Here is a 19,980-nt window from a genome sequence, read left to right as displayed (position 1 = left end):
TTGATCTACGTGTCTGCTTTTGTCCCAGTACCATACTGTTTTGATTACTACAGGTTTGTAATGTAACTTGAGGTCTGGAATTGTGATGCCTCCAGCTTTGCTCTTCTTTTTTCAAAATTGCTTTGGCTATTTGGGGTCTTTTGTCATTCCATATACATTTTAGGATGGTTTGTTCTAGTTCTGTGAAAAATGCTGTTGGTATTTGGATAGGGATTGCATCAATAAAATGATAATTTAATTATAAATGTCAACACATAGAACATAGTCCCTTCAAAATCCAACTATTTTGTAGTTAGAGTTATTATGTCTATATTAGACAAAGGGTGTTTTTCTGTTTAGGATGAAGGTGTATGAGGAGTCTGTTGCCCGGAAGTGGGGTGGTTGTAGGGACCCTCTTGGAACAGGCAGGGGTGGGGGCTGGGTGGGGGACATGGCGGGTGGGGGATGCAGTAAGGTGGGAGCAATTCCTGATTAACTGATTGTCAAATTGTCACAATGTTGGATCTCAGCAAAGCATCTTTGCCCAGTTAGTAAAATCACTAAAGAGAACCTAAATTCTCATATGTTTTAGGAACTTTAAAAGAAAAACAAGGTGAAATCCAGACGTGTGATAGCTGTAGCTTCAAACATTGAAAACAGTTTTACATTCGCTGGGTCGTATGGCGTTCTGATCCTGCTTTTCGTGTGGTTCTTAGCTCGGAATGCAGAGAACACAGGGCTCTTTCCCCTCTCTGGCCTATTTTACTTGACTCGCTTCAGGACGGCCTGTGTGAAAAGGGAGGTATGGTAATCCCGGGTTGTAGGGCTCACACTGGCCAGCTCGTTGTTTGCCCCGTGCCAAGCCCTCCCCTCTGAAATGTGTTTTGTCTCATGCCGGGCTGAGTCACATAGAATAGATAGATAGTTTATCAGCACATGGCCTACAGATCATATTATCAGCCGACAAATATAGCCCATTAGTGCACAGGCCAGGAAGCTCCAGTGTGTGGTGGCCGTGGGTGTCAACAGTCTCCGCAACCCGGATTCCACTGGGCAGGCAGCAGGCAGGGGCTGGGGCTGCCGTGCAGTCACGGGTAGGTGGCCGTCGTGGGGGTGGGGACGTGGCAGGGGCAAGTGAGCGTCTGCTCCTGAGACTGGGGGGAGATCGTGGGGGTGGGCGCTGGGAGCGAGGGGGCTTGTGGCATCTGCCGGGAGGATGGGGGGCAGCGCCTCCTTGTTTATATCTTCCCACTGTCCCATGGCAGGACAGGGGCAAACACCCCCAGTGAGACACAGGGCGGAGGCTCATGCATTTATCTGCATTTTAGGGCAAGAACTGGAATTGAGTGGAGAAGGAGAGAATGTGGCCAGGGCAGGTGGTCCCCAGCAAGGCTGCTGCTGTGGCAGGGGGTCCCCAAGATTCCTGCTCCTGGTTAGTGGGGTTTTCCCCAGTAAACTGCCCTGGTGCCCAAGGCTGAGCTCAAAACTTTCTGGTCCAAAGTGTTGTCTAGGGGAGATAAATCAACTTTGTTTGTGTCTTGGGTGGCCTGGAAGGGATGATTGACATCTGCGGGGGAAGTCTTTCCTCCTGGGACCGTCTCACCCTCCTGGGGAGAGGGTGACGTTGGGAAAGTGATCAGAGACCCAGGGGAGAATCATCTGGCTTTGTAAGCAGCTCAGCTGAGTGCCGGTGACTCTTTTCTGCCAAATCCTCTCCGGTAACTCAGGGGCTGGGGCGATCTGGCAGAGAACCTCTGCTAACCATGCCCGGAGCAGAAGAATCCTCAGGTATTCATATCTAACCTTTCACTGGTGACAATGTCTGTCTTCATTTCTTTTCTTCTTTTCTTTCAATAACTGACATTTTTGGAGTTTACTAGGTGCCAAGTACGGTCTTAAGCACTTGACACAAATTATCACACGTGACCTTGTCACCAGTTCTCTGAGTGGAGTGCTGCTGTCCCATCGTGTTCAGATAAGTACACTGGGGTGCAGAGAGGTTAGGTGACCATCTCAGGGACGTGCAGCTCTAAGTGGAGGAGGCGGGACTCCAGCCCGGGCAGGCAGGCTGACCCTGAGAAGGTCCTCCTAATCCCTTCCCTGAGCCTCTGCCTCCCAGCCAGGATTTTCTAGTTTAACAAATTACCATGAAAACAATGGGTGTTCCCAGGGAAACTGACCTAGTGAGAGAAAATGTAATTTAATTTGGAATTTGGCTGCAATATTGTGACTATACAGACCTCACTTGAGTATTTAGCCTTTAATAACCCTACTGTTTCTATCGGAAAACTCGCTCTGTGTTCCAACTCTGGGGTCCAGGCAGTGGCTTTAGGTGAGGATCGAGTGGGATTTGTGCGTCACGAAAGCCCCTTGTTGGCCATGTCTTTGCTCCCTCTGTACACTGGTGTCACCAGGAATCCCCATGGTCATAGTCACTCCCTTAGTTCCAGCAAGGCTGATGGTGGGTCTTATTCACATGGCGGCCACACTGGGAAGAATGCTGTGGAAAGCCTGGAGCCGGTCTGTGCAGAGGAAAGAGGGGCCCTGGGGGTTCTGAAGAGCAGGTGGGGACCATGGGGCTAGGCCTCTCTCCCCATGGATGTTCGGGTGACCCCCCGGACCTCAGCTCCGTCCCTCAGACTGTGCACACACTGTGCGTTCTGCCTAGACACACCTCCCCCTTGCTGCTGTCTGTCTCCCAGCCTGGCCGAGGGGGCACCCAGAATGGCCGGACCCCTGTATTGTGGGCTTTGTTGGGTCTCCTCCCCCAGACCCTTCGTACTTCAGACCCTCAGAGATGTGAGCCCTGTACCCAGCCTCCCACGCCCCTCTGCCCAGTCTGCTGCTTGACCAGAAGGGGGAGGATGAGGTGACCAGAAAGTGCTCCTCCCGCCTGGAACCCTGGCATTCGTCTTCCGAGTGGGGACGAGTGCTCTGGTGCCAGGGGACATATTTTTCCAGTCATGCCCTCTGGCTCGGACAGTGGATAGCTCTGTAAAAGGGATTCTGATGTACCTGGGTTGTGGAGGAAGTGTGAACAATTATCCAAGCAAACCTGCATGGACGGTCCCTTTCCCCTTCCTCGGGGTCCCTGTGGGACTGCCTCGAGCCCCCCTCCCCACACGCACTTGAGGCCGTCCCTCCCTCCTCTTCTGACTCCACAGCATCTGTCCGCCCCCATTATCGAATCCACACGCAGCACTGAAATGTATCTCTGTGAGCATCTGTTCTCCTCCCCAGATGGAGAGCTTAGGGGCAGGGACATTCATCCTTCCCCATTTGATGAGTGCCCCTAATGTCAGTTATTTGGGGTTCCCAGGAATCAAAGAACAGGGACACATGCCAAGTAAACTGACTCAACACGCAGGGTTTCTGTGTTGAGGTCCAGAAGCAGAAGCCTGGCTGCCTGTACTCCAAGGCTGCTGTCTGTCACCCTCTGTCCCCTGGTGGCCGCTCAGGGTCCGTGGCTGACTCTGAGCTCACGTCTGGGGCTTCTTGGGTGGCTGGCCCTTCTCAGTGCAGTCCACAGTCAAATTATAATTAAACCAACAAGCAAATCGTTCAACTCATGTTGTGCGCTGTGAAATAAATTAGCAACAGTCTGAGAGATAAAATAATGGTAGGATCTACCTTAGATGAAGAGGCTGTGAAGGCCGTGCTGAGGAGAGAACACTGAAGGTGAGTTCGGGGGTGTGGGGTGTGGGGAAGCCAGGCAGATGGGGGAAGAGTGTCTAGGCAGAGGGCACAGTGTGTGCAGGGTCTGAGGTACAAGGAAGCGTGGGGTGGGTGAGGCACCGAGGAGGAGAGCAGTCGAGGGTGTATCATGCCAGAGTCTCACTGGGCCCTGGGAGGAGCTGGGATCTCCCCCTCACCCCGGAGGGAAGTCTCTGGAGCTCTTGAACCAGGCGGCAGGATGATGTCATTCTCTCACCGTTGTGCGACAAATGGATTGGATGTGGGTGAGTGGGAAGTCAGGACACCAGCTGTGAGGCTTCTGCGCGACTGAGGCCAGCTGTGACATGAACTGGTGGTGAGAAATGCATGCCCTCCAAGACTTGGGTGATACACTGGATGTGCAAACGAATGTGTGTGTTTGTGTAGGTGCTCATGCCCACATGGCGGGCGGGGTGAGGAAGCAGAAGGCATAAAGGAGTGACCTCCAGGTAATGACAGAGTCAAAGTGAGGAATTAAGGCAGCCAGGAATGGTTAGATTCTAAGTGAGGAACTTTGGAAGAAATTACGTTTCTTTGAGATAGGTGTGAGACATCCAGGTGGCTCTGTCAAGGAGGCAGCAAGTTATAGACACCAGATGTCGCTATAAATTGAGACTGATTCTTATTTTACTGTCTACTGTATTAATGATTTATTGCTGCATAACAAATCACCCCAACACTTACAGCTTAATACACCAAACATATTATGTCATGGTCTCTGAGGGTTGGGAATGGCTTAGCTGAGAGGTCCTGGCTTAGGGTCTGTCGTGAAGTTGCAGCTGAGATGTCTTCTGGGGCTGCTACCATCTGAAGGCTCAACAGGGGCTGGAGGATCTGCTTTTAGACAGCTTCTGCTCACGTGGCTGCTGGCGGGAGGCCTCTGCTCCTCTCCATATGAAGCTTCTCCATAGGGCTGCTTGAGCATCCTCATGACACAGTGGCTGGCTTCCCCCGGAGTGCATGCCCCAAGAGACAGAGAGAGGAGCACCTGGTGGGACTTGGTCTCAGAAGCCGCATGCCGTCTTTCTCACCACATTTTATTCATTAGAAGTGAGTCACTGAATCCAACCCATGCTCAAGGGGGAGGAATTAAGTTCTACCCTCTTAAAGGAAAGAATGTCAAGGAATTTGTGGATACTAGTTAAAGCCATCAGATCCACAAAGCAAAATCTAGTTTATTGTTCACTAAAGTTTATTGTTCACACATGGGATTGGCACATGTTTTTGTAAAGCACGTGGGCACCGCTGGAGGGGGCTAGCACTGTGAACCATGGAGACCAAGCTGGAGCGTCCCCCACCCCCCGCCATTCCCCTCCACTCTCAGTGTCTGTCTATCTGACCAGCTGTATCTTGCTACTGCCCAAGGCCCATGCTGGTTGCTCTCTATATGTTGGAGACTCTGCTGTTGGCAATAGCCAGGCACCAGGCAGTGGAATCTCTGCTCAGGAGTTGGTGACTTAGCAAGGCCACTTAGCCTCCAGCCAGCTACCCAACTTGAGCCGGCAGGAAGAGAGAAGGACACACCGGCATCTGGGTGTCCCAGAACAGAGAGTGAACCTGACTACAGCAGATCCCCATTCCCAGTCCCTCTGCATGCTGGCCTGCTGGGCCTTTCCCTCTCGGGCCAGTCGCTCTTGTTCTGAGCATGTCTCTAGCAGGTGGCAACCGAGCACAAAGCGTGGAAGCATGCTCATGGCTCTGGCAGGCCCAGGGCAAGTCAGCAGGGAGGGGCAGGCCAGGAGTTTTCTCTTTTGTGATGTAAGTACCTACAGAATATCTTCCATTTTGCCAGTTGGATGGGGAAGCCTCCAATATTTACTATCTTGCCCTTTACTGAGAAAATTTACTGACCCCTGTAGTGAAGCAAAAGGTTTTCCCAGGAGGAATTTTCCTTTCCACTGTGAATCCAACCTTTGAGAGTCTCTGCTTGTTGACGTGTTCACTCAGGACCCAGAACACCAAGCACGGGAGGAAAAATGAGCCTCAGGGCACTCTGGCCCAGTGTCCTTTCTGTTGCCATGAGCGATGTTGTTGTCATCCTCTCCTCTCTTCTAGTCCTGTGTGTTTTCTTCTCTGGAAGATGCTCCCTGGCTGTGGACCGTTGGGCCCAAAGCTAGGGATGCGTGTTCTGGTGCTTCTTCTGTAATGCAAAGCCAGATAGATCTCCAGCAGGCAACTGGAATCAGATGTCCCCTTGGGTCCATGAATCTTTGCTGCAAAATCCACTGAGGGCTCAGGCTAATGCTCTGCATTTCTTATGGTGCCTCAGGAGAGTCTGCTCGGATGTTGTGTTTTCTCTAGGAGGATAGTGCTTTATTTGAATTGATGGTCTCTTACACCACATCCTGGAAAGGTGAATTTCTCTTTACTGCTTTGGGATAGTATATCATGGTGCTCTTTCTATAGTTCTAGAGAAACCTAATGCTTAGGAAATTGCATTTTACGTATTTGCCTGAAAGGTTGTGTTGACTGGAGCTCATGCTACAAAGAAGAGATGAGCTTTGTAAATTTGCCAGGGAATCGTCTTTCATTCCTGAAACTGCTGAGTGACTGGTCGCTGCTCCCCAGTGTGGCTTTGTTCCTGGATGGAGCATCTCCTGCCTGTCCTGGAATGACTCATCGGCTCCTATTATAAAACCACTCTTCTGATCTGACACCCACCCACAGAGCTACCATCTCCAGGGTTGATCTCGAACCTGCCCAGTTGTCTAGGGAGGTCTAGATTCAGCCCTGTCCTGTACAGGACACCAGGGGCTGGGTTGGACCTGGCATTCACGGGTTGGTTATTTCTTAGCTTCCCAGGCTTTCTGGACAGTACATGCAGACCTCTAGCAAACGTGGTTATCTCTCACTGCTCTTAAAGCCTCTGCATTTTGTCACACACATTTGCAAACAGAACATCTCACAGGTAAGACCTTGATTTAAATTCTGGCACATTCAAAACCCTCTTAATTGAAGAATAGAACCTCCTTCTCTGCTTTGCAAGATACAAGGGAAATGGGGAACATGGTTAGATGACAGACAGGATATGCTCTTTCCCACCAAAATACTGACATTAAAATTGATTTGGAAGTATTTAAAAATAGAACCTAAAGGCATCAAGAAGAGACCATTCCTCTAGGATACACACCTGAATTACATTTTTCCAAACGAATGCATAGAAACTAATGAGCAATGGTGTGTGTGTGTGTGTGTGTGTGTGTGTTTAACGCATGGGCAGTTAATGGACAGATCTGGTTACTCCCCAAGGATTTGCTGGTCTAAGAAAATGACAGTAACTCAACAGCAGAGGCTGAGCCACGCTGGTTGATCGAGAGCACACACATCCTGAACAGAGAGCAGTCTTTCCAGCTTTAAGTACCCTGGGCTGCCTGGGCTGTCCACGCTGCTCGGAAAGCTCCCTTTACTTTTGCTTTTTGCTTTGCTTTTATGTGTAGACTTGGATTATGTGTAGAGGTGGCCTCAAAGCATTTAAGTCGTCCTGGTTCTTTCTCTCCTTCTAATTTTTCTCCATTTCAGGCTGGGGACTGTGCTCTCTTGTCTTCAGGCTGATGCTTGGCAGGCCTTTATGGAAGCTTTTTTTTTTTTTGGTCAAAAGCCAAAACCTTAAGACCTTTGCAGCTTAGGAGCTCCTGAGCTGAAAATGACAGAGTAAGGAATGTGGTAAAAGACAAATTAAATGCAGTGGTTTCTGGTTCTGGGTGAGACAGAGTTAGGCACACTCTACCATGTCTGTCCCACTGAATGCAGCTCTGAAACCCGGAAGGAATACATGGAGCGGGAATATGAAGACTCTGAAAAGTAACTGGTTGCAAGAGAGTAAGGGCAAGACACCAGAATTCCAAGTACAGAGAGCCCGTGGTATGTTTCCCATTTTCGCCCGCAGTTTTGCGCAGCCTGGACTCAAAGCAGCCTAGAATCCAGAATTGGGCACAAGGGTGCCTAATATTGCTCCACAGGTGGAAAAGGGGACCCCTTATGCTCAGAGAGTGCAGGCAAATCCCTGTTCTTCTTTTCTCCATCCTGTCATGCTTCAGCCCCCAAAGGGTTTAGTAGTAACAGGAGGGGCAGGGGCATGGCGGGGGGAGGTTGATAGTGGAGGGCCTCAGTCACTCAAAACTTTGAGAAAGGGATCTTTCCTTTTGGATTGAAGGAGTTGCAGGCCCCAGAGGATGGAGAAAACTCTCATTGCTTTTTCTCTCCCCAGGCCTTCCTGCTACTTGGCCCCCAAAAGAGCGTGCATAGCAAAGCAGGGGGATTAAAGTCCCAGTTCTCTGGCCAGAGGACTGTAAAAAGGAGCCCCAGAAATCTAGAAGAAGCCAGGGAACTGAGGAGAGGGAAGAGCTCGGAGAACAACCATAAAGTTGTTTAGAGCTCCTGGGCTCATCCCTGAGCTGCGCCTGAGGATCTGACCTTAATCAGCATGCCTTCTGCTGTTTGAGCTGAAGGCCAGGGTGGACCAAGGCCTCCATCCCAGACGGCCACTGGGGGGTGACATGGGCAGCTGAACGGCACTGAGCCGTCGGAGGACAGTGTGCGGGGGGAAGGAATGTGATGTCTGAGCTGAACCACACAGATCACCTACTCTGTCAGTCATCACGTACTGCCTCTCAGCTCTGAACGTAGCCTTCAACATCTGTACTGTCTGACACACAGCACTGTTCCTTGAAGTACTAGTCCTTTAAAGCGAACTCCACGTTAGACTTTCTCAGGGGAGAGCCCTGGAGGGACAGCGCGGTGGGAGGAGGTCCCCTGCCTTTTCCGGTGTGGGCGGGAGGGGGCGGTCGGGGGCACGGCTACTGGAACTGGCCCCAGCCCCTGGCCCAGAACCTGGTCCTTTGCAACCGGACAGCCCTGGCTAACAAGAACTTTTCTGCAGTCCTTTCCACCTGGAAAACAGAGCCCTCATGGAGCCCCTGTGCTCTGAAGGCTTCCTGCGACCCTGGACCCCCACTGCATATGTCCACAACCCTGGTGGCTGGTCACGTGGCCTTCCATCGGCGCTCTGGGCGGGGGGTGGGGGGTGGGCACTATGAGTTGCCCAGTGAGCCAGACCAGCCTGACCAAACCAGAGGACTTCCCTGCTGTCTGCTGGGCTGAGCCGCAACTTCTCAAACGAGGTTGGAAGACCTTCCAAGTTTGTCCTTTCTGGGGTCCTCTCCCTCTGCCCTCGGGTGTGAATGGAAAGATAAAAGGATCAGCAACAAGTAGAAGGTATAAAGAACCAAAGGGCAACTTTAGAAATAAAATAGACAATCATTGAAATAAAAGCACTCCCTGGATAGATTCATAAACATAACGGAGATGATCTAGGGAAGGGGTGGGACATTTGAAGATGGATTGCTGAATATTACCAATCTGAAAAAAGAGAGGAAAAGAGACCTCTAAAAAAGTGAGCAGACTCAGGAACCTCCCGACCAGAGGAGCTGGCAAATCCCACACAGGATAAACCCAAAGAAATCCATGCCCAGATTCGTCATAATTAAAAAGGAAAACCAAAGACAAGGAACAGTTCTCAACAAGTCGTGAGAGAACCATGATGCGTCACCTCGATGAGACTTATCGTTCCAACAACTGCACATTTCTCGTGGGAAACCATGGAGGCCGGAAGAAACAGGCAGTGTCTATAAAGTGCTGAGCAAAAAGAATGAACTCGGGATTCTCTATCCAGCAAAAACAATCTTCAGGAGTGAAGGTGAAAAAAAAAAAGGAAAAGAAAAAAAAGGAGTGAAGGTGAAAAAAAGATATTCAGGCGAAGGGGAACAGAGCATTTGTCAGCCAATGTCCTCTGCCTGAGGGGACTGTTAAGGGGGGAGTTGTTTAGGCAGAAGGGATATGCTACCAGAGGGGACATGGGACAACAGGAATGAAGGAGGAGCCACAGATATGATCCATACCAGGGTAGACGTGATGGGCTAGCGTCCTCCTCGTGAGTTCTTTCAAAACATTTCATGATTGGGAAGCCCAAAATAGAACACCGACAGGTTCAGTGCATGGGACAACAGCAGCATGGAGGCGAGAGCCTAGGGGACCTCGGTGGTAGTAAGGTTTCCACGTCTCACTCCAAGTGCTTAAAATATTGTTTCTGATGGACTATGAGAAGTGAAGCCGGAAGCTTATTCTCCCTAGGGCAACCATGAAAAAGAAAAGACTACACGGAGAAACATAGTCCAAAACACAATAGAGAAAATAAATTGAATACTAAAAAAATGTTCAGATAAACGCAAAGGAAGACTTGAACGTGTAAAGAGGAAAACAAAAGAGGAGTGAAGCAGAATATAGGTAATAAGTGAATTTAGACCTAAATGCAAAGTATCAGTAATTATGTTAAATGTAAATTGCCCAAATACACCAATTAAAAGACATTGTTGGAGTGTGTGAAATAAATGATCCAACAAGATTCTGTCAACAGGGGCGCCTGGCTGGATCAGTCAGTGTGAGATGCGACTGCTGATCTCAGGGTTCTGAGTTCAAGCTCCACGCTGGGCGTGGAGCCTACTTAAAAAAAAAAAAAAAGGTTCTGTCTACAAAATCAAATATAACCATACACTTAGGTTAAAAGTAAAAGGAAGGAGTTGAAAAAGTTTTGCAAATCATGTATTTATTTATTTATTTTAAATGTTTTATTTATTTATTCATGAAAGTCAGAGAGAGAGAGAGAGAGGCAGAGGCAGGGGGAGAAGCAGGCTCCCCGCCTAGCAGGGAGCCCGATGCGGGACTCGATCCCAAAACCCTGGGATCATGACCTGAGCCGAAGGCAGACGCTTAACCATCTGAGTCACCCAGGCGCCCCTGCAAATCATTTATTTGACGAAGGACCTGTGCTTAGGATATATAAAGAATTATTACAAGTCAACAATAAAAAGGCAAATGGCCCAATTTAAAATTTGGCAAAGGATCTGAACAGACATTTCTCCCAAGAAGGTATAAAAATGGTCTGGGGCACCTGGGTGGCTCAGTCATTAAGCATCTGCCCTTGGCTCAGGTCATGATCCCGGGGTCCTGGGATCGAGCCCCGCATCGGGCTCCCTGCTCCGCGGGAGGCCTGCTTCTCCCTCTCCCACTCCCCCTGCTTGTGTTCCCTCTCTCGCTGTCTCTCTCTCTGTCAAATAAATAAATAAAATCTTAAAAAAAAAAAAATTTAAAAATGCCTTTAAAAAAATAAATAAAATCTTTAAAAAAAAAGGTCGATAAGCACATAAAAAGATGTTCAGTCAACATCATTAGCTGTCAGGGAAATGCAAATCAAAACTACTAGACGCACCCCTTACACCTTTGTCAGAAATCTCCTTTAGGTAAAAGAATTTTAAGGGAGACAAAAGACAGTCCCAGATGTCAGAAATGAAGGGAAAGACGGAAGTAAATCGGGGCCAGCATTTTCAGCTCGTTAGACGAAAACGAGGGCTCTCCAGCATTCCACTGCACAAACAGAAGCCAGCTCTCCCACTCAGCCTGGCAAGCCATTCATAGAATACACAGCTGAGTCAGAAGATTAAATATTTGATTTTGTATCCCCACTGACTGCCATTTAGAAGCGTCTGGAACTGGAGCAGAGAATATTCAACAGCCCTGTGATCTGCCAACTGACACGCTGTGTGTGTGTGTGTGTGTGTGTGTGTGTGTGAATCAGGAAAAGGATGGAGCCAGATTTCAGGGCTCTTAAGTAGGGGAAATTTAAAACGATAACTAGGAAGTTATTTTTAGATAAGGGAGATCAGTGTAGGTTAGTGGAATGAACATTAAAATGTACTTTTATGTCCTATTTATTTATTTATTTTTGCAGTGAGCAAATAATCACTTAAGGCAAATAGTAAAAACAAGATGCAAGATGGGAACATAAAAAAGAAGAGAGAAAGCTCGTTGAGCGGCCTGAGAGGGGAGCAATCTGGATGCAAACCTTTTATTCAGTTTTCATTTGTTGATTCCACAAGTATTTATGGAGGGTCTGCTGTGTGCTAGGCACTGTGCTGGGTCTCGCTTCGATGAAGGGCCAAGATGTACCTGACTTTGACTTTCCTTGCACTTGGAAAACCACATAAACAGAGACCAGCAGCTTGTGAGGTTTCATGTTGCAGGGGACTCTCACAGGACAGTCCCCCATGCTCTGTGGTGTGGTCAGTCCCGGCTGGGAAAGTGCTCACGCGCTTGGTGCAAGGATTGGTTTTGTCGCTTAATGGTGACTGCTGTGTAGCCTCAGGTCCACCAGGAGTGTGTGTATGTGTGGGGTTTTTGTGTATGTGTGTGTGTGTGTGTGTGTGTATGTTCTGATTAACTCACAAACGTACCCTTGAGTATGGTACAGCCCTACTGGGAAGATGAGAGGCTAGAAAATTCAGTAGAACGTGGGCTCGATCCAAGGACCCCAAGAGCACAACCGGAGACCTGGAACCATGAGACTTGCGGAGGTCCCAGGGGGCTTTGGGAACCCAAAATTCAGCTGAGAGGTAGGGACACAAGTGTGACCTTGTAGAGGAGGAATCACAGAGTGGGGGTTGGACTTGACCCACCCAGAGTGCTATCAGGCTTTAAGAACATTAGCAAACTGCCATCTTGGAATTAACAGGGCATCTCATCATTACTTAAGACGATGGATTCATTCTTGTTTTGTTTTAAAGTTCTTGCGAAAACTGGGGTGCCTGGGTGGCTCAGTCGGTTGGGCGTCCGACTCTTGGTTTCAGGTCTCCAGTCGTGATCTTGGGGTCCTGGGATCGAGCCCCGTGTGTGTTGTGGGCTCCGTGCTCATCAGGGAGTCTGCTCATCCTTCTCCCTCCCCCTCTGCTCTCTGCCCCCTCTCCCCCCAGCGCTGGCTCATGCGCACTCTCTCTCAAATAAATAAATAAAATCTTAAAGAAAAAATAAAGTTCATGCTAAATCTATTTTCTTCCGTGTGTGTGTGAAGCTGACATATGTATGTTTCTTAAATAGGTAATTTCCTGCTCCCAAAATGGGACACAAAGTGGTCGTGTTCGACATTTCTGTCATCAGAGCCTTGTGGGAAACACGTGTCAAGAAGCACAAAGCTTGGCAGAAGAAGGAGGCAGAAAGGCTCGAGAAAAGTGCATTGGAAAAGTATGTGTTTTCTGTACTTGCCTGTAGCTTCTTTAGCGTATGGGGACTAGGCAGGCTGCGGTCGTGGTGTGGAGGGGGATGCTCTTGTTTTGGGATTTCTCAGTGACTCCTGCTCATTGGGCTTCAGAGGCATCCCGCTGTTGCCCAGAGCGAATGTCTGATTCCCATAACAGTGACCCCCCCCCACCCCCAATGGTGTATGGACCCACATGCATTCCAGGCACTGTACCAGGCCTGGGGTAGACGCCATGATACAGTAAACTCTCTATAGTACACTCTGTGGAACGCTGCTCAGCTGGCCTCACGAGGCCCTCTGATGCTTTCCACACCTGGGCAGACCATGCCCTAGGGCACCTCAAGGGCACTCGCTGTCCTGCATTTCCACCCTCACCCGTTAAGCTGAATGCTGTACTGACACCATTTTTAGTTGGATTGAGAGGAGGTAATTCGACTACGCTCATGTAAACTCATGAAATAGGAGTAAAAGAGAGTTACACGTATATGAAATGAAGCTGAGCGCTTTGGAAAAACTGCATTTGGGATAACCGTGAGCCACACAATTGACTCAGCACTGCACAAATCCGAAAAAGTATGGCAAGTTGGAGAGGTTGCACGTTCTGGTGGCTTTGCATGTCTACTTTTTATTCCCTATGAAGGAACCAAAACTGGAGCTCTTGCATGATGTGCGGAGGGTGTGGTTTATATAAGGAAGGCAGAATGGGATTCTGATTGGCAGACCCATTCTCGGAGGAGGTCCCTGACCCTATCTCAAGTTGGCAAAGGTTGATATTTTTCTGTGCTTTAAGTTAAAAACCAAATGTGTAAGGTGTGAATGTCTCTCTAGTCTTAGTTCTCCATTTTTATGAACTATTTGGATCAAACCAATACCTGTTCTGATCATGCTTGATAATTATTAAGCTGTTACTGTAAGCATCACAGCCGTTCCAGGTGGTTATCCTTATCCCCAACTTGCAGACAAGGAAGTTGGGACCTAAGTGACTTGCCCGAGCTGACACAGCTGGTAAGTGGAGGATTTGACCAAGCTCTTTCCCCTGCACAATGTTGCAATCACAGATAGTTGGGACGTTCTTTCCACTTGCACTAATCTGAGGTTATCCAATATGATGTGAAACTTGAATTTAAGAATTGGAACCTCAGACCGGGCAACACCTGTGGTAAAGGGTGTGAGTGATCTACACTAGCACGAATTACACAGGTCCCCGGACCCCGTGAGCCCAAAGTGGCTCTCAGCTCTGCTCAGACCTCCTCCCCACTCCTAGCATCTAGGGTTATTCTAGGGTAGGACAACTTGCTGAAGGGGGACCCAAGCCCTGGGGGGTTTGGGGAAAGTGTGTAGCTGATGTAACCCTCCCCCCCCACCCCGAGGGTTCTTGGAGCTGGAGGCATCTGCGGAGAGCCAGGGTCCACAAACTGTTCTCTCAGCTGCTTTGGAGTGGTTTTTGCCTCCTGGACTCTGTCTTGCATTGTGGTGCTAAATGGCTTTGTGGACAGCTTCCCATACCTCCCGTACACCGGGTCGGCCCTGAATTGGGCTTGTGCCCGTCTTATCTTGCCCTAAGACAGAAAACTTCTTAGGGATTTGTTAGGCTTTTCTATTTTTTTTTTTAATATTTTATTTATTTGACAGAGAGAGAGAGGGAACACAAGCAGGGGGAGTGGGAGAGGGAGAAGCAGGCTCCCGCCGAGCAGGGAGCCCAATGTGGGGCTTGATCCCAGGACCCTGAGATCATGACCTGAGCCGAAGGCAGACGCTTAACAACTGAGCCACCCAGGCGCCCCTTGTTAGGCTTTTCTAGCTCAAGATAAGAAAAGCAGCCATCATATTGGCTGGCCAGGTGAGGAGGAAGTCGGGATGGTGGAGGAAGGAATGTGGGGGTTCAGGGAGCAAGCTGATTAGCTTCCCTGCAAAAAATGAATGTAGTAAATTTACGTTTTTTGCAGGTGTCTCTGAGTTTCCATACTACGATTCATACTGTGATTGTTAATACTATTTGAAGGTTAACCGTTAGTTTCTCAAGATCTGTTTTCTGTAGGGAAATCAATATATTGAAAAGCTGGTGAAATCCTTATCAGAACAAGCAATTATTTGGTTAATTTAATTTTATGAAAACAGGCAAAACACTCTAGGTTGCTCTGTGACCTCACTTCATGGTACTTCATTTTGTAAGACTGTATTTGTTTCATGAAGCGTGTATCAAAACTTAAAAGTTATTAGCCGGGGGGACACCTGAGTGGCTCAGTCATTAAGCATCTGCCTTCGGCTCAGGTCATGATCCCGGGGTCCTGGGATGAAGCCCCGCATCGGGCTCCCTGCTCGGAGGGAAGCCTGCTTCTCCCTCTCCCACTCGCCCTGCTTGTGTTCCCTCTCTCGCTATCTCTCTCTGTCAAATAAATAAATAAAATCTTAAAAAAAAAGTTATAAGCAGAGATACAACACAGACTAGCACTCTATCTGAATGAAACTCAGTCTCTGAGTGGGGGAAATAGAAGAACCGCTGTAAGGCTCTGAGTGAGGACTTTCTCATCCAGGGAGGCTCTTTGCCATCCAGGCTAGGTTTGTGGGTTCTTTTCTTAAGGGAAGAGCATTTTATTTGCACATTTACTGATTTAATTAGTGGAACTGTAATGGCATCATTTTACATGTCTATCTGTCTTGTATTTGAAGTTCTACTAAAATTGATTCAAGAGGACGATAATTCAATTATACGGGTGATAAAGTATAAAGACAAAGACTGTTTATTTATTTATTTGTTTATTTTCATCTCCCCCCCCTTTTCTTATTGAAATGTGGCTGACACACTATGTTACGTTAGTTTCAGGTGTATAACATAGCAATTTGACAACTCTATGTTATGCTAGACAGTTTACTTATTTTTTTTTTTTTTTAGATTTTATTTATTTATTTGACAGAGAGAGAGTTAGCGAGAGCAGGAACAGAAGCAGGGGGAGTGGGAGAGGGAGAAGCAGGCTTCCCGCCGAACAGGGAGCCCGATGTGGGGCTTGATCCCAGGACCCTGGGATCATGACCTGAGCCAAAGGCAGACTCTTAACGGCTGAGCCACCCAGGCGCCCCGACAGTTTACTTATTTTAATTAGTCTCAAGGAAGAGAATGGAATTGAAAAAAAGAGTTCATGGTCTCATCTTGACTCTCACCAAAAAATAGCTATATTCTCATGAGGTTTCAGAGGGAATGGGATAGAAAACATTTAAAAAGAAATCCAAAAAAGATTTGTTATATGCTTCTTTTTTTTTTTTTCTTTTTAAAGATTTTATTTATTTATTTGAGACAGAGAGAATGAGAGAAAGAGAGAGAGCACATGAGAGGGGGGAGGGTCAGAGGGAGAAGCAGGCTCCCTGCCGAGCAGAGAGCCCGATGCGGGACTCGATCCAGGGACTCCAGGATCATGACCTGAGCCGAAGGCAGTCGCTTAACCAACTGAGCCACCCAGGCGCCCTGTTATATGCTTCTTTTTAATGAGATGTGTCTAATACCCTTTTTTTTCCATTGTATTTTGGCTGCACCAAAATATGTGAGTCATTTATGTTGGTTTGTCATTTGTGATATAGGAAGGATGTATTCTGTAGGCCTTAACGGGCATTGTTCCATTACATTGGCAGGGTAGCCCTTCGGGTTCGGTCTAAGAAATGAGGGTAGAAGAGGCGTTAACCTGAAAAGTGCTTGGTGAACACAAGGCTTGGTGAACAGTGGCCATGCTGTTGGCTGTTGCCATTTTGGGGGGATTTCTTTTATTCCTTCAATCCGCATGTCTTAGACCCAGGGTCTGCCCCACATCCTTGACTGCTACAATCAGATCTAGATCCAAAGGCAGGTATTTACATTCATTCATTTATTTATTTTTAAATATTTATTTTTTATTTAAGAGAGGGAGAGAGTACATGAGCAGAGGGAGGGGCTGGGGGAGAGAAGGGAGAGAGAGAGTCTTTTTTTTTTTTTAAAGGTTTTATTTATTTGACAGAGAGAGCACAAGCAGAGGGAGAGAGAGGGAGAAGCAGGTTACCTGCTGAGCAAGGAGCCTGATGTGGGACTTGATCCCAGGACGTTGGGATCATGACCTGGGCCGAAGGCAGCCGCTTAACTGACTGAGCCACCCAGGCATCCCGGGAGAGAGAGAATCTTAAGCAGGCTCCACGCCCAGTGCAGAACTGGATGCAGGGCTCGATCCCAGGACCCTGACATCATGACCTGAGCCAAAATCAAGAGTCAGATGCTTAACTAACCGAATTGCCCAGGTGGCCCTAGGTATTTACATTTATTTTTATCACATGGTATTCAAATATTTAAATTATACAGAAGCGCTAATAATGAAAAGTAACAATCCCAAGCCAATCCTACCAGTTTCTCCCAGTATTAAATTCATCTCTCTCCATGTGCTGGAATTTTTAAACTTATCACTTTTATGACATTACATGGAGACGTCATAGGTAGATCCTGAAGCCCTACCCCCTTGATTGCTGAGTGCCTACCCAAGCTCAGCTCACTGTGACTAGGATCTGGGTAGGGTGGTAGCTGGGCTAACCAGGGCCATCAGCAAAATACTTTTTTAAAATGCTCCTCTTTCTCCCAGCTTAATGGCAAGCTTGAAACTCCAATGATACCCAAAGTCATTTTGGAAGAGCAAAAAGTGTGCACATAGACCTCGGGAGCCAGCCCTGCAGAAATTCAGGAACGAATGTCCCAGGCAGACACAAGAGCAATGCAAACACTAAAGCATGGGTTGGCCTGGGATGGGGAAGAGGCAGGTTTTAGGGTGAGGATTAGGAGTTTGGGTTGGAACATGTTAATTTTGGGACCTCTTTTTGACATTCAGCTGGAGATACAGGGGAAGCAAGGAGTCTGGATTCAGTGAGGCAGTCTTGGCTAGAGAGCTATAATTGGGCACCATCAGCATACAGATCTATTTAAAGCCACGGCACTGGGAGATATCCAAAGAATGAGAAGGGCAGAGGCCCAAGGGCTGGGTGTTGGGACCTTGGAGATTTGGAGGTTGGGAAGTTGAGGGGGGGTCAGCCCAGCGACTAGAGAGGTAGGAGTGGAATTGGCAGAGAGAGGGGTCCTGGGAGCCAAGTGGCAATCAGGCTTCATGGGGGGTTGGGGGGAAGGGCTGTGCCAAATGCTGCAGAAGGGGCAGAGAAGATGAAGACTGGATTTGGCCACTGCGTCTAGCAAAGTGGAGGTCATGATGACCTTGAGAACAGTTCCAAAGAAGGGGGATGCTGAGAACAGTTCCAAAGAAGGCGGATGTTCCAAAGAAGGGGGTTCAACAGAGAACAGGGGGGTGGGAACGGAGAATTGTGGATGTGAGTCAGCACAGCTCTTTCGTTGGGTTGGCTACAGGAAGTCCTTGAGCAGGTGAGAGGCTGGGTTTAGCTCGGGAGGTGGTGTAACCACAAGGAGGATCTGGGAGAGTTCTTACAGACCAGCCTAAGCACAGGCAGAGTTGACAGGAACACATGTGAGCAGGTGGCGTGGATGTGGTGCTGGGGGTTCCACGTGTTCTGTTCTCTTTCATTTCTTCCCTCCCTGAACCAGGAGCTCTGGGACAGAGGATGGGGTAGGCGCTGATGGAGGTTTGCTGGAAAGGGAGAAAATGTGCAAGAGTCACCTAGGGCCTGGGGCAAAGGGTCAAGCTTGGGAGTGTGGCAGGGCTGCTGGACAGCAGTGGGGGGCCTGGGGTCAGGGGTCACCATTCAAAGCGAGGCCAGTTTGCAAGGCAGTGAATTTTCCTCCACACTCACTCCTGGGTGGGTGCAGGTGTGGAGCTAGGGGTGGGGGGGGGGAGGTGGATGCCAGCTAAACTGAGGTTTGTCCAGGTGCACACAAAAGAGCAAGAGAGGGGTAGGGGGACTGAGGAGGGATGCAGGAGTGATGAAAATGGGACCACGAAATGTTTTTTATGAAAGCCTTACTGAGGAGCGTAACTGACACACAGGAAACTACACGTATTTAAAGGATACAATTTGAAAAGTTTGATGTACATATACCTCTGTAAAACCATTTGCACAATCAAGATAGGATCATATTCGTCATCTTAGAAGCCTCTTCCTCACTCTAGGTGGTTCTTTCCTCTCATCCCCTGTCCTCGGTGCCTGGGCAGTCACTCCTTCCTGTCGCTGTAGATGATTTTGCATTTATTAGAGTCTTACAAATCATTTTATATAAATGGAATCATTTTTTTTTTGGTCTGGATTCTTTCGTTCAGCCTGATGACACCGAGATTCATTCACATGGTAGTGTGTATCAAGAGTTCATTTCTTTTTACTGCCGAGTAGTAGTCCACGTGTGGATAAGCTACAGTGTGTCCATCCATTCACCTATGAAGATGCATCTGGGTTGTTTTCAGGTTTTGGCTATAAAGCTAATATGAACATATGCCTAGGTCTTTGTATGGATAGACACTTTCCCCTGTCTTATAGAAATACCTAGGAGTGGAACGTCTGGAGCATACGGTATACATATCATCTTTATAAAATCCGTGGGGATCTAGAGGGTTGGTGACTGGCAGGGTCCGGCTGTGTCCCCAGGCACCCACCCCGGCATTGCAGCTCTCCTGAGGAATTACTGACATTGACCACACTCTAGTGTTGCTACCAAGCTTTGCTAACACTCCTAACTGTTGACTGGTGGAAAGACAGTCTATAAGCACTTACTAGAATGGTTCAACGCCTGTGATTCCTTTAGCAGCGTGGTCCTGGCTCTGAATCAGGGGTCTCTTGTTGGCTCCACACCCTCTGCACACTGCCCTGGCAGCTTTGCCCCTCTGGTTCCCCTGCTTACTCATTCCCTACGATTTGCCCATCACAAGGGTGGGGGTTGGGGGGGGTTGGGGACGTGAAACAAAAACGAGGCAGAACTGAAAGCAGTTGAAGCTACATAAAGGAGAAGGTGATCACAACTCCCTGAGCCCTGGCGGTCCCACCGCAACAAGGGATGAGGGGAAGAGGTCTGGGCTTTCTCTCCCCACCTCGCCACACCCCTGCCAGACTTCTCACAGGGCGACCAACCTGTGCTAAAGGTTAACGCTCAAAAAAGGTGCAGTGATGACTCTGCAGATATAAAAGGAATGTGTGTTCGAAATTCTGGTTTTCTCTTGGGGCGCTTGGGTGGCTCAGTTGGTTAAGCAACTGCCTTTGGCTCAGGTCATGATCCCGGAGTCTGGGGACCGAGATCGGGGCTC

General features: G+C 48.4%; 1 protein-coding gene across 1 annotated transcript in view; it reads left to right on the top strand.

Annotated features, from left to right (window-relative positions):
• The first annotated feature begins 964 nt into the window (after positions 1 to 964).
• LRRC2 (leucine rich repeat containing 2) overlaps positions 965 to 19,980 on the top strand; it is a 38,168-nt gene continuing 19,152 nt past the window's right edge. The window contains exons 1-2 of the mRNA XM_006737283.3: positions 965 to 1,073; positions 12,619 to 12,762. Coding sequence (XP_006737346.1) covers positions 12,638 to 12,762 — 125 coding nt within the window. The 5' untranslated portion in view covers positions 965 to 1,073; positions 12,619 to 12,637. The remainder of the gene's footprint in view (positions 1,074 to 12,618; positions 12,763 to 19,980) is intronic.

The sequence above is a fragment of the Leptonychotes weddellii genome, chromosome 1 (genome assembly GCF_054177405.1).
Source record: "Leptonychotes weddellii isolate Sample4059 chromosome 1, ASM5417740v2, whole genome shotgun sequence".
NCBI lineage: Eukaryota > Metazoa > Chordata > Mammalia > Carnivora > Phocidae > Leptonychotes > Leptonychotes weddellii.
This window is presented reverse-complemented; position numbering and strand designations above follow the sequence as displayed.